The sequence below is a fragment of the Echeneis naucrates genome, chromosome 16 (genome assembly GCF_900963305.1).
Source record: "Echeneis naucrates chromosome 16, fEcheNa1.1, whole genome shotgun sequence".
Taxonomy (NCBI): domain Eukaryota; kingdom Metazoa; phylum Chordata; class Actinopteri; order Carangiformes; family Echeneidae; genus Echeneis; species Echeneis naucrates.
The window spans coordinates 13,513,148-13,527,283 of NC_042526.1; the positions used below are offsets into that span (position 1 = coordinate 13,513,148).

Below are 14,136 nucleotides of genomic sequence, written 5' to 3' on the forward strand. Positions count from 1 at the left end.
GAGTAAACACCATGATATATTTCATATAGATAATTATTACGAGTAATATGTGTGTAATTAGTTAAATGTAATTAAGTGTCAGAAGCAACCTAATGTTGTCACTCAAAATTGTCTTATTTGAACAGAGAAATTAGACATTAAATTTAGCACGGTTAAATGAAGAATTTTTAAATAAAGTATAGCATAAAATTTCAATATTTAAATGAGCAGCCTCCCTAAAAACTGAAAGCAGGTATGTTGTTTTTTTTTTTTTTTTTTTTTTTTTAAGAGGCTTATTGCCTGAGTAAATTTATACATGAACTCGCTCTCCACGACAAGAGCAGAGCTGGTATTGACACTGGAGATAGTCGTGATTGTTATATGGAATCAAAATGTTACAATTCATGTTTTCAGAGCATAAAAATGGAAACGGAGCTTTTTTGTTACAAGGAAAACGAACCCACTATTACCTTAAGACATAACAACTCGAGGAAAATAGAGCACGCTACGCTGGACTATGATGAACACAATAGAAAAGAAGATAATTGTGAAGAATATAATAGAATAAAAGGTGTATCGGGTTTTGTTCTTTTTTTCTTTTTAAATGTTCACTTCCTCTGTCAGCGGATGGCAGTCAAACATTGAAGCCGTAGTTCAAGGAAAAAGGGAAGACTAGCAGGGGTGCCAGGTTTGCATATTTTCCACAAAACAGTCTGAATTATTTAACACGTGTATTATGCATAATATATGTATCTCCGCCTTGGACTGCAGTTATCGGGCGTAATTTGAAATACAACTGAGGGGAAATTTACGTTTTAAACTTTCTTATGAACGTTTTAAGATGAGATACTGAAAATATCTGAAAAGATACTGCTTGACATCTTCTCGATTTTCTAAAATTTTTCTTCAGCAGATGACGCTGTGAGAAACTTCATAAGCCAGACTGTGAAAACAACTCAAAAAAATAAAATCTTTTTTGTTTGCTTTTTCGCCAATCTGGCTTAAGAGTTTGGAGTAAAACAGGTTTTGATACCGACCAGAGAGAAACACAACTGGCAACCCCACAGAAGTTTGGCTACCGCTAGCTGTGAAGGTAACAACAGCAGTTCAGTTAGCTGGCGTCGCTAGCAAATAACAGTCATCTCTTTTACGCCGACGAGGCTCTTACTGAAAGAACCGGCTAGTTAAATAACAGGGGACTGACTTTGTGTTGTACGTGGGTTCACAGAAAGTTTGTCCTGCCGTTGTGTTAATGCAGACAACTGTCTTCACTTACTTCCACGAAGGACAGCCGGCATCAAGTCTTCTCTCTCTGTGGCTAAATTAGCTAATTGTAGCACGTCAGCTAGCCTTACCAACGCGTGTTAACGCCCGCAGGATACCACTCCGGCTTGGAGGAAGGAAGGGAGAAAGGTGGGGGGGGGAGGAAGGAAACTGATAAGTCGGATCACCGCTGCTTATGCAAAGTTAGCACCGTTTTTTGGACTTCCGAGTTTACACCGTGACGCATTTAGAAAAGGTGACTACATGTCCTCCCGGTGTGACATTTAACACTGTTTGGTTAATAAGATATGTGGTTAGCTGACGTAGCTAGCTGTCAACAACAGTCCCCTGGAAAGCTGTACAGCGAGAGCGCGTTAGCACGCTAGCCACAAACTTTTAAAGGTGTTGTGTGCGGTCAGATTTAGCCATCTGACTGTTTTTGGATAGCTAGTGAACGGCTATTTCGGCGTTTCTCCGACGGACTCTTTTACAGCGATCGGCTTTAGCCCCAGGACAAACATATGGCATCCGATGTGCTTGAGAGTGAATCGGTACTGAAGGGTGTGAGTGATATGAATCTGAACAATAGCAGCTCAGATACTGTCACACCCAGGAGGACTCACGAGGAGGTGGGAAACGGGCAGACGTCTCGACCCTCATCTTGCGGGTTGTCTGGAGAAGGCGATGGAGAGGGATCGGAAGAATTGCAAAATAGCACGGCTTCCATGGTGGAAAATGGCGAAGAGGCACATCGGGAGAGATTAACCAAAACAAGGGGCTCGCCACAGGAAAGAACATCTCCAGACAATGAGCAGGAACAGCCGGGAGCAAGGAGCTCTTCCCCGGTGAACCTTCCCCAGCCACGCTCGCCATCTGGACCCACGGGAAGGTCTGTACATGTCTGCCTGAAGGTTTGGCCTGCGTGCTGGCGACTTAAAGATATTCCCACATTTCTGGTTTTATCGCTTCCTCATAAGAACATTGTTCTTCCGGACTGAAGGAGCCACACTGAATGACCGGCTAGCGTCTGTGTATGTTTTCCAAGGCACTGCGTTTGATTCATCCACAGGCTGTTGTCGTTGCCTACACCAGATTTAATTGATATTATTTGCAGCACTGGGCCAAATTTCACACAAACCGTTTCCAAAAACGTTTGCCATTCTCCTGTTTGTAAGCAGACCTAAAACACAAGTGTAATATCTGGCTAGACTGAGGTTGGTGTGGCACTTTTTTCCCCCTTACCACTGTAGAGGGAGTGCTCTCAATAGCAGGAGTACCTGTACAGGCTCATGTTATATTTGTCCAGCTGTGGACAAGCTAACATGATCATATTGGATCATACTGCAGCACTGTATGCTCAGACGTAAAACACTGACAAGTGACAAAATTAAAACCTGTCTAAAATTAAGAAAACAAAGATGTCTGGACAGCTCAGTAACGAAACACATACAGCACAACACCAGACTGATTGTGACAAACTTAATGAGAAGATGTCCCCAATCTTTAGAATTCAGATGTGGATCCTGTAGTGATCTATTTACTCATTACTTTTACAAGGTTAGCATAGAAATATGTAAATAAGAAGAGCAAGATCAGCAGTACAGTATGATTGATTTGAGTCATCATTTGAGGATGAAGTTTCATTGTGTTATCCCACCCAAATGTTTGATGTTAGTATGATAATATGGCTTGTGCTTATACTTTTTTTTTTTAATCCTGAAAACTACTGCTTTTACTGACAGAGGAATCAATAATTAAAACTTGGAGAAGCCTTCATTAAAGTCCAACTAAGCCACTCCCTGCCTTACAGATACAGCCTAGTGCACTGTAGAAACCTTTCTATTCAGGATCTTGTTAGATTTTTTTTTTTTTTTAATCAGCAAGCCTTTTCACTCTAGTGCTACAAGGAAGTAGATGGCAATTTAAAGTTATGGTATAGTTTGCATTCTCTGTTTTTTCATCCAGAAGATGGGGCTAAGAAAGTGGATGCAGACATGGACAAATGTGTTTAATATGTGTGCCCACATTGTCAAAAACAGCGTTTATAAACCATCCATCACTGATCTGTATCTTCATTCAGTTCACCACTAAGTGTATTATCATTGTAGTTAAACTGTCATATTTATCATTTTGTCCCAGTGGAGTTTGTAATGTAGCTGATTCTGCCTCCATGCAGCCAGGTCCCAATAACACTTTGTTTTCAATAATTCCTTTTCAGGAATCTGCATTCTTATGGCACCCTTTCCTCTGTCAGTTGCATTTTAAATGTATTGTGGTGATTAGTGCTATACATAAGCAAATAGCTGAACCGATATGTTCAGAAATGTTGAGTACCAAATGCCCAGAATATTTTTCTGTCTGGGAAAACAAATACAGTTATGTATTCAATTAATGCATCAAAGGAAGCTCTGTACAGCAAGGTTACAGACACCATGATCAGCATGAGTAAATAGCCTTTTGGCTTATAAACTAAGCCTCTAACACAAGCTTGAAAGCTTTTCAAGAAGCCAATGATCTGATTATGTGGCCAGCTACAGGCTTCAACTTTCGAGGACACACTCTAATCTGTATGTTGCATACAACATGCATCATCTGTGGATAATTAAGTGTTTAGCAATGTAAGTGAAATCATTTGTCCAATACCTGATACAGCTAAGGTGTTGTGGTTTTTGTCTTCTCATAAAAGTAGTCAGAAAATGAAATAAACCAACATCACTTTTGAGGACTACTGTAATATTTCAGAACCATCAACAAGTTGTGTTGAAAATAAAAAGCTGTTGCTGTCCTTTTATTATCATTCCCGTAGTTGAAGTCTACAATATAAGCCAAAACTGATCCTCCCCAAAGTTGGCTTCAGGTGTGTCTCTTATCTTTAATATTCTATCACTCACATTCATATCCAGGAACCTAGTCAACGTTTTTATTGCTAAGGTGGTAACCAAGAAGAAAAATGTTTTTAACTCATGGTAGGTCAATAGAACTTGTATATCCCCCTTTTGAAGACTGTAAAAGTCACAAGCAAGTGTTCTCAGATTTATGCGTTTACATGACATGATAATGAATTTGTAGTACAAGATAGACTTTAAGTAATGGGAGATAAGTAACATAAGAAGTAACATAACCTTTTGTGTATTCTTTCACAGTCTTGAGCGCCAAGAGTCAGTAGCCACAACAGAGGCTCGACTCAGAATGGAAGGAGTCGAACTAAAGGAAGAGTGGCAGGATGAAGACTTTCCACGGTATTGTGTTTTTACGTAATGTTGTAAGTTAGGTATGGCTCATGGTTAAAAGTCTTGTATGACATGCCCGTGTTTTTAAAGTCAAGTGAAGAACTACACAGAACTACAAAAAAACTGATTGCTTCATGTTTGCTTATTAGGCCCCTACCAGAGGAGGAGGAACTGGAAGATGAGCTTTTTGCTGGGACCTCTGAAGACACAGACACTGGTAATTAAAACAGAATAGTATATGGTACCACAGTGACATAACACAATATTGAAGCGCATATTCAGATTGCTTTCAAGTCTGTCTTCAAACACCAACATGCCATATATGCCGGCACAGGTATTAGTTGCTGTAATCATTCCTGAGCATTCTTGTTCAGTCTTGTTAGTGCAAAAATGCGGTCGAAAGTACAGCCAAAGTAGAATTGAGACTGAACAGTGTGACCAACTAGCCAGGTCAAAAAAGTGTCTGTTAATACAGTTCAATGCAAAATCTGCTGCTTCAAGAATGTTTGGTTTATGTAACTTAGACTATTGGCACAGCACAACTATAAGTTTGTCTTCCAACCTCTTAAATTAAAGATGATGTGGGTAAAAAGTGTTATCATTGCACATGTCTATAGTTTTATAGACTTGAAAAAAGGTGAAACAGTATAACTACTGATGTATTGTCTACCCAAGGCTATGTCATGGACCATGCCAAGAAGGTGAAGAAAAAGCTTGCAGCTCCAGACATCAGTCTGACACTAGACCGCAGTGAAGGTTCTCTTCTGTCTGATGAACTGGATGAAAGCACAGAGTTGGACCTGGATGGCATTGATACACCCTCAGACAACAGCAATGAGTTTGAATGGGAAGGTAAGGGCCTTAAATCTTGTGGTGACAGTGATAACCATTTCGGTGCTTTCAGAATATCTTTAAATCCCATTTGTTGAAGTTAGTTTTGTCAATCCTAAAAGTCAACAGTGAAGTTGACTTGATTAGGTAGGATGTGCAAAGATACTTCTAAACACCATGGTATTTGGTCGTGATGGCAATCTTGAGGTATTTCATGATTAGATTTGGTTACAATTCAGAGGGCTCCGATTTGAAAATAAAATGATTAACAATGCATCAAATTTTTAAATGTTTTAATTCTGCAACACAAACTCTTCCAAGGGATTACAGATGGAAACTATCTGTGGCGATAATCCAGTGTGTTAACATGTACATTTTTTATTTTATTTTATTTTTTACTTTTATTTTGATACTTGATACTATTTGCTACATTTAAAAGTCTAGCAGATAATTGTAATGATCTATAATTGAAATAAACAAATTAATTATCTTCTGTTATCTTTTATAAATAACATTACTTGGAAGACTGCTATCTGGAATGCTACCCGTGACAAATAATTTTTCACTTTTGCAAAGAGAAGAAGCCCTTTTTGAGGTCGCTAAAATGCTTTCAAACACTGAGAGGAGCTGTTAGGACTGTATTCACTGTGGTCGCTCATGTTTAGCCCTTAGCCTGGTAGCCTAGCTGAGAATGTAAATACAATGCATATGTTCTACGCCCATAATGTTTAACCATTCAATTGGTTCAGCTGTTAGGAACATCAAAACCACACACACATCTATTGTCCGTGATGTGTCAGCATCCAAGTGGTACAGTGGGCCAGAACCATCAACATCGAGAACCAATCTTTTTAGAAAGAATTCGGATGCTTTCAAGAACCAATCCCCCCCAGCCCTTCCCCCACCACTGGTCTTTGGTGGTGTCATTTATGTATGAAGAAATGTATCCTCCTTGGTTTATTCATTGGCTTGTAAAACAAGTGTGTTATCAAACCAGTCTCTTATATCCTGGTTTCCCTTAGCATTTTCCTTCACTGATTTATGCAAGTTTAGGCTGACTGCCTAACGTGTAGTTAAATTATTCTGTGTTGTTTTTGTGTTTCCACACTGCTGCCTTCCTCTTTTTCACTTGGAAGAATTATTTCCATTCTCTGCCTGGAAACAGGCTGCAGGCCAGCAACAGGTTACTCTCTTCCCTGTGGTAAGGTCTCCTGGACAACCCCCCCCCCCCCCCCCCCCCCCCCCCCCCCCTCACTTTTTTCCCCAGCCACAAGTCAATCAACATCTATTGTTTCAACTATTTTGTTGTTCTGTGAAATCATATGATCTTTCATTTCTCTTTACTGTTTCATTTTCATTTGATGATGTTTTGCATGATAATTTTCTTTTCCCTGAAATTTTCCTGCAAAGAAAAAAGATCAATGAATTGACACTTCTTGGTTGTGAAGCCCTGTAGTGCCATTTAAATTTATTTTTTTTCAATCTGCTGTTTGTTTTAGTCATGCAGAGTTTCACAGTCTACAGGATAATGGGAAATTGCACAATGGATTAATACATTATAGTGTAACTTAAATATGCACCGAAAGAATCTAGTAATTGGAGATCACGCACAGGTCAACACAGATCACTACGTTTTTTTTTTTATTCCATATATGTAGAAAATGGGGCACTGACAAAAAAAATTTCTTGATGTGATTTGGTTGGATTATTCCCTTTTCTATTCTGCCTGCTTTGCATACATGATCATTTGAACACCTTCTTCATGTCACAGAATCAGATGTTGTATGAATCATGCAACCATTCATCAAACAATAAAAGATGCACAGAGCTCCTCTGGTTTCTCAGCAGTGTTGCATCACTGTGAATGGAATGAATGAAGCATTTAAATGATATTTCTTTTTACTACATGGTGACATGGTAGGCATATGTAATAACCATTGGCTTTATCCCATGAAATTTTAGTTTTCCCCAGGGAAACATAGACTGAAAGAGAAAGGGACAAATGGATGTTGTGTGAGGTGTGATTGCTGGTGTTGATCGGGAAAGCATGCCATCCACATACAAAAGATAACTGCAAGAAATTGAATGTGATGTTACTGTCCACTAATTAAAATGCGTTTGATTGAAAAGGTAAATGATGGATAATTGACTGCTCTGACAAATTGTATCAATTTGATCAAAATTGATCTGATTTGAGTATGCTTCAGACCTCATATCCAAGCTGTGGGTTTAAACTTCCTTTTCTGTTTTAGATGACCTCCCTAAGCCGAAAACCACAGAACTACTACAGAAAGGTGTGGAGTCGGTTCAGGAGTACTCGGCCACGGAGGAGAGGGAGGAGGGCCGACGCTGGAGGGTGTTTCGTATTGGAGAGCAAGAACACAGGGTGGACATGAAGGCCATTGAGCCTTACAAAAGAGTTATCAGCCATGGAGGTGAATAGCATTACATTACATTCTGATACATTTGCACCTGACTACAATAATTTCAAGTGGTATGTATGTGGTATATCCAAGGATGTTTCAACGAGTTGGCAAGTGATTGTAAAAAAATATGAAACAAAAAAGAAAGGGAAGACATTGAAGAGCTTTGATGAATGAAACAATATTTCAAAATTTAAACATTCATTCTTTCTCTCTCATTTTTCACTGCAGGTTACTATGGAGATGGTTTGAATGCCATAATTGTGTTTGCTGTTTGCTTTATGCCTGAGAGCAATCAACCAAATTACAGATACATCATGGATAATTTATTTAAGTGAGTGTTTCTTTGAATTCCTCACGCCTTGCAAATGAACATTTCAGACCATCACTAATTTGCCTTTCCTGTCGCAGGTATGTCATTGGCACACTGGAGCTTTTGGTTGCTGAAAATTATATGATAGTGTATTTGAATGGGGCAACCTCTCGAAAAAAGATGCCAACTGTGGGCTGGCTCAGAAAGTGTTATCAACAGATTGATAGGAGGCAAGTCTCTGGCCACTACACCCAAAACAAGTACAGGCAGTATCATGAAAGGTGTGGTGTGAACAGCTTATCTCACTCTTTGTATGCAGGTTAAGGAAGAACTTGAAGTCTTTGATAATTGTTCATCCTTCTTGGTTTATCCGCACCCTGCTGGCACTCACTAAACCTTTCATAAGGTAACTATAATGTTTTAGGTTATTGGAAGAGTTAAATAAGGATTTGCTAGGATGACACTATCTGTTTCTCTTCACAGCTCCAAGTTTAGCCAGAAAATCAAATATGTGTACAGTTTGGCTGACCTTGCAGAGCTGGTTCCTATGGAGTATGTGTCCATACCAGATTGTATTAAACAGTAAGTATGTTTCACCACATCAGCACTTTTCTAGCTCCTTTTTGACAGAACATATATGGTATTTAAAATGTACATATACTGTGTAGCATAAAATGCTTGTTTCTATAGGTATACATAGTAATAAGTGATTTTTACAACAAACAAATAGCTGTGAAGGCAAAGTATACAATGTTAAGTGCAAAAAAGTTGATCATGTGGATTAGTAAATAAATGTACCAGGAACATAGAAGTACAAATTGCCTTCCACCTCTGCTTAAATTGTATGTAGTACCTTATCCCTACCTTTAAGCTTTAGCAAAACTTGGTTTGAAACTCAGCTAAAACAATTCCATGAAATTGCTTTGATCTATCTTCCCATTTTTTCATAGGTTGGCTCCTAAGTGTGGCATAAAGTCCATAAACATTTTGCACACATACACAATCAGCTCTGACTGATCCTGCAGAATTGAAAAATGAATTACCTTTTGCCAGTTGGTGGTACTACAGCAACACTGTGCTTCTGTTTTCAGGGGCTGTGAGTTTAGCTCTGTTACAATTTTACACAATTTATTTTTGAAATTCTTTTCAAAGCCATGTCTGATGTCTGCCCAGTGCCTGTTAGTGTTATTGTTATACTTGCACTGTGATTGTAGTGGAAAGATCCTGGTATAGACTACAAATATCGAAATGCTTTCCTCTGTAACATAAAGCATTTAGAGCATAGTGCAGGCTTTGTGGGAGTTATTCACTTTCCAAGTTCTTTCAAGTGCCACCATTACTGTATCTAGATTTTTTTTTACCACACGCTGGTGTTAATTAATACATTTTTTTCAAGTGTTATAACTACTGAGATTACACAGTAATTACTCATTGCTGTATTCTTCCTTCATGTGGCTTGACCTCAGGTAGATCTTGTATTCTTGTGGCAGTTGAACAGCACAAATATTTATCTTTTAAAATGTGTTGTTCCTTTGGATGTTTGGTTGCTGTTGGCTGTTTATTTCTTCTTTCATTAACTCCATTTCCCTGCCCCCCCCCCCCCCCACCTTAAGGTTTGACGACGAAAAAAATAGGAAAAACCGTAAAAGGTATATGCACTTTCACTTAGGATCAGTTCCAGCTTTTTTTTTTTTTTTTTTTTTTTCGCATTTCACAAAACTAACAATAAAAATATCCGTTGGCTTTAGAAACACCAATACACCTTAATCTGCCCCATTTTTTTTTTTCTATTAGATTATACCCTCTGATGCAAATCCATTTTACTTCTCAATGGCCCACATTTTCCCTCAGTAGATTTAGGACATTCCTAATAAGAAGACCGGGTGTCTGTTTGATTAATTTCCCAAAATAGGTGGCTTGGTGGCTTTCTTTAACCAAATGAATCTCATTGCTGAGCCAGTTCTATGAAGTTCAGCTCAAAGCCAACTTCTTTTGTTAACAATATCAGCTATCTGTAAGCAGCTAAAAATACACACCATGCACATCAACATAAAGCTAAGTTATTCCGTTTCCTTTTTTTGTGTGTTTGCAAGATACTTTTCTTCCCTGTTATGCTGAATCATAAAGATTTATTCACGCACTGGAGATGTCACTTTGTTTGCATTACTGCCTTCTAATATGAGAGAGTAGGAGCATCAAGTAACATTTCCTTGCATGTGTCTTCTACAAACCAGGTTTAGATTTTGATGACGGGTAAGTTTGTTCATGTTTGAAGAATTGAATTTGGTGGAACTGCAAGGAAGTAGCTCATCTTAGTCACTGTGGTGTGTTGTTGCACTGTAACCATGTCCTCAACATGGTTCTCCTCACTTGCCTTTGCTGGACACCAGCTTGTTCACTCTCACAGCTCTTTGCATGACTCACTGCATACCCACTCCCTGCTCATGTTTGGTAGTTGCCACAAACCTTTGTTAGACTTGCTCATGGACATAGGAATGATCTTCCTCATTACTGATAAGCCGTGAATGTTCAGAAGCAGATGCTGATCAATTGCATTTATTGTTTGAACTCATAACATTAGAAAATTGTAACTATCATGTCTTTTTAAAGGGTCACTGATGCTGTAGAGGTTTTGTGTAATGTGATTCCTCAGGGTACAAAGCACTGCCAACAACAGTTTTCCTTCCCTGTCAGGTTCAGAGCTCTTTGACAAACTTGCTAGATAAATGAACTAAAATCTGAAACATTGCCACAAGTTCAAGCAATGTCTAAAACATAAACCTTTCATGGCATTTGGCTTATATCTAATACAAGCTAATAAGAGAACACAGCTTTGATTATTGAATTGTGTATATTATCTCCCTTATTTGTATGAAATGCACCATTTTTAGAGTGTGCTGCTGATAATCAAAGCAGTCTGTATTCTAATTTGGAGTTTGGTCTTCCCAATTACACATCAGTGCAGTTCTCTCACAAGCTTTCAAGGGACATGAAAACATTTTAAAAATATAAGTAATGATTTGTATTGCCTAGACATTGTCTTTAAGTTGTACTGTGGTAAGTAGAAAAACAAGGGTCATATATTGTGTTGATAAAAATATTCTTTTGTTAATTGTGAAAAACTAGTGATCACATTTAAGGATCTGATTATATGATAGTTTGTGTGTAGCTTGTCCTGCATGTTCCAGTGGCATAAAGTCTGACCACCATTGAATCTGTCTGCAGGATTGACCAGGACATGCATGGCAAAGTGGAGATTGCAGCCGCTGCTGTTCCGGAGTGACCCAGCTCACACTTTAAGATGTGGATGGCCACAACAGTGAAGAATGCTTTGAAGTGCTGACACTCATGTTTCTGGTTTGGGTCATGTGACTGGAGCTCTTTGCATCAGGAAAGTGCCTTCTTCAAACTATGCTGCCTGTTACATTGTGGAACTTTTTGCTGTATATCTGTGTCATGCAGCTTGATTTCCAGCATTTCTTCCACATGCTGTCTGATACATTTTTAATCCTTTTTATTTACTGCCGGTATATCATGTCGAACTTAGTTTACTGACGTTCCCTAGTTACTGTTCTATCAACACTTTATTTAAGGCACTCTGTTACAAATGGTTGATGCATGCTCTGCTTTATTACATTTAAATATATATTTATATTCAAAAGGTGACAAAGGACAGAAATTAATATATTTTTATGGTTGCTCTGATTTTTAAACTGCATTTTAGGACTCCAACCCACCCACTGAGTGGCATTTCATAGAATAAATGTTGATGGCACCTTTTTTCACCGTTCACTGCAGACGTTCTCTATTAAAATCCTGCCTGGGGAAAATAAAGATGTATTTTTGGCCCTCGCTTGAATGTGCCCTCTAACTCGTGGAGGGACAACATTTGTGAGAGCAACAGAGTCTGAACTGATAATATAGACAGTAATTGTTACCTCCTTGTCAAGTCATGTGCCCTTTTTGCCAACCTTTGGCTAACTGATTAAGATAGGCTATAATTATTCCTCAAATTGTTATCCCGGTAGTTTGGTTTTTGAGAATCAATTTCATAACCCTGGATGAATTTGTCATGAACCAAAGTGCACTCTTATTTTGAGATAAAGGCAAACAAGCTATTGAGTTGAGACCTGTATTTTTTTTTTAATTTTTTTTAATTTTTTTTAATTTTTTTTTTTATCATTGACTTATCATGTAATTTCAGTTGTAAGGCGACTTTGGGATTGGGAACCCTCCCACAATGCACTGCACTGCATGTTCTCCATTGTTGGCCAAAATGTTTCCACTGTTTCTGGTTAGTGCTGGTTGGTAGTAGTAACAACAGAGATAATTATACACAAACTTTATAGCAAGAAACGGCAAATATGTTTGACAAGATTCCAATGATAGTACAATAACACAGAATATGCAATGACTACAAATAATGTAGCGCTTTGAGCGCTTCCACTTTAAGTCCACTAGATGGCATCAAATATGCAGATTCAAGACAGGATATGAAGAATTACACAAGATCAATACTGAAACAATATGAAGATCAGTAACTACGGACTAACAGCTACAGCATATTTTAGGAATCTTATTACAACACTCTAAAAATAAGACATTTCTGTGGAATATTCTTCATGTTTTGTGAAGTAGGGATGGTTCCACTTTATTTTCCATTTGATATGGTTATTAAAATTTCACAATGGAAGTTAATACATCAGTTACAGTAGGCCGTAGCCTAACGCTTTGAACCTGAGTGTTGTTTCAATGCATCTAATGGCAACATCATCAACATCTGGATCAAACTTGTTTGCAAAGAGGTGGTGTTGTCTGAAGAGCCACCGGATGTCCCCTGCTCCGTACACACAGACAGCCCGTCTGTAAACGCCTGTGCACGGAGGGTACGCGGCTCCCTGTCCCACATCTCCTGCAAAATAACTCCACTTCACAACACGAGCGAAGGCCTGCATGTCCGGCACATCGTACTTGGCATTGATGGGAACTGATCCCGGCACAGAGGGCATCCTCTGTAGAGTGGCCCAAAGGTGCTCATCAGGACTGTAGGTGTCCTTCTCCCACTCCAGAAACTGCTGAATCCCCCCGTCCTCCAGCAGGTGTTCCACAAAGGATCTAATCACGACAAAATAGGCGTTACCTGAGAACATGGGGCCATCAATGGGTGGAGGGCCTTTCATCACATCTGTCCTGACCACAGTGTTGGTGACGATGTGATGGTACTGCCACCGGCCTTTCTTGTACTCGTTGGTGGTTTCAGTCTCCAAGCTGTTTCTCCCATTCAGTGCTTTCAGGGCTCGAACGATCTCTCCATTGGTTTTAATAGGAAAGTCTGTCCCACAAGTGTTGATCAGGTACTTCCACTGGACATGCGAGTTTACCAGGTCCTTCATGCAGTTCAGATCTGCCTGCACTCGGGACCAGGAGGCATATACCACCTCTTCCAATTTACTTGCCACGAATACATTGGGAAAACATGAAATTATAGCCCTCACAGCCTGCTGATAATCTTTGGGGGCCTTTTGGTCCACGTGCACACAGTAGATGTTCTGAGGGGTGTAAATAGCTCGCAGGAGTCGCTCAAACATCTCAATTTTCTCGTGGATCACCATGGAGTAGGCAATGGGAAAGTCCCTCTCCTCTTCACTGAGAGGCGCTGTCATGAAACCTCTGTCTTCAACATAAGCTGTGCAGTCCTTTGTAACATTCAGGTAGAAATTTTCAGATAAAAGGTCACGCCTTTTCCTCACTGCCAGAAGCTTCTTAAGCTCACCAATATTACCATTTATGTCTCCACTGATGATAGCTGAACAGCCGGGCCTGTCAGCTAAAAACTGCTTTGGCATTCTGAGATCAGGCAGCGAATGCTTGTTGGATCCAGCATGCCAAAGGACCAAAGGAAGGAACAAACCTGTGAGAATGAGCCAGAAGGTCTTCAACAGCATCTCTGCCTTCCACAGTCCTCTCATGCTTACAAAACCTTGTCCTTTCTAGAGTTGGCTGCAGCACAGGTAGTCCAATTAGCGAAGGAGAGGTAGGGGAGGTGCTTATTTTAAGCTGACTTTCATGTTGGTATGCCAAACAAAGGTGTGGAAGG

General features: G+C 39.3%; 2 protein-coding genes across 3 annotated transcripts; one reads left to right on the plus strand and one right to left on the minus strand.

Annotated features, from left to right (window-relative positions):
• The first annotated feature begins 1,064 nt into the window (after positions 1-1,064).
• On the plus strand, positions 1,065-11,814 carry bnip2 (BCL2 interacting protein 2). 2 transcript variants are annotated; one of them, XM_029522618.1, is made up of 11 exons: positions 1,065-2,131; positions 4,386-4,481; positions 4,622-4,689; positions 5,148-5,324; positions 7,556-7,738; positions 7,958-8,060; positions 8,138-8,269; positions 8,359-8,445; positions 8,523-8,621; positions 9,653-9,688; positions 11,265-11,814. In XM_029522618.1, exons 1-11 carry the CDS (start codon positions 1,764-1,766, stop codon positions 11,320-11,322), a joined length of 1,407 nt encoding a protein of 468 aa, XP_029378478.1. In that variant the 5' UTR covers positions 1,065-1,763; the 3' UTR covers positions 11,323-11,814. The 2 variants fall into 2 exon arrangements, with proteins under 2 accessions (XP_029378478.1, XP_029378479.1); XM_029522619.1 differs by lacking the exon at positions 9,653-9,688.
• A 564-nt stretch (positions 11,815-12,378) lies between these two features.
• gcnt3 (glucosaminyl (N-acetyl) transferase 3, mucin type) lies at positions 12,379-13,996 on the minus strand. The gene has a single exon (XM_029522620.1). The coding sequence runs from the start codon at positions 13,982-13,984 to the stop codon at positions 12,746-12,748; it is 1,239 nt and encodes a 412-aa protein (XP_029378480.1). The 5' UTR covers positions 13,985-13,996; the 3' UTR covers positions 12,379-12,745.
• Positions 13,997-14,136: the final 140 nt, after the last annotated feature.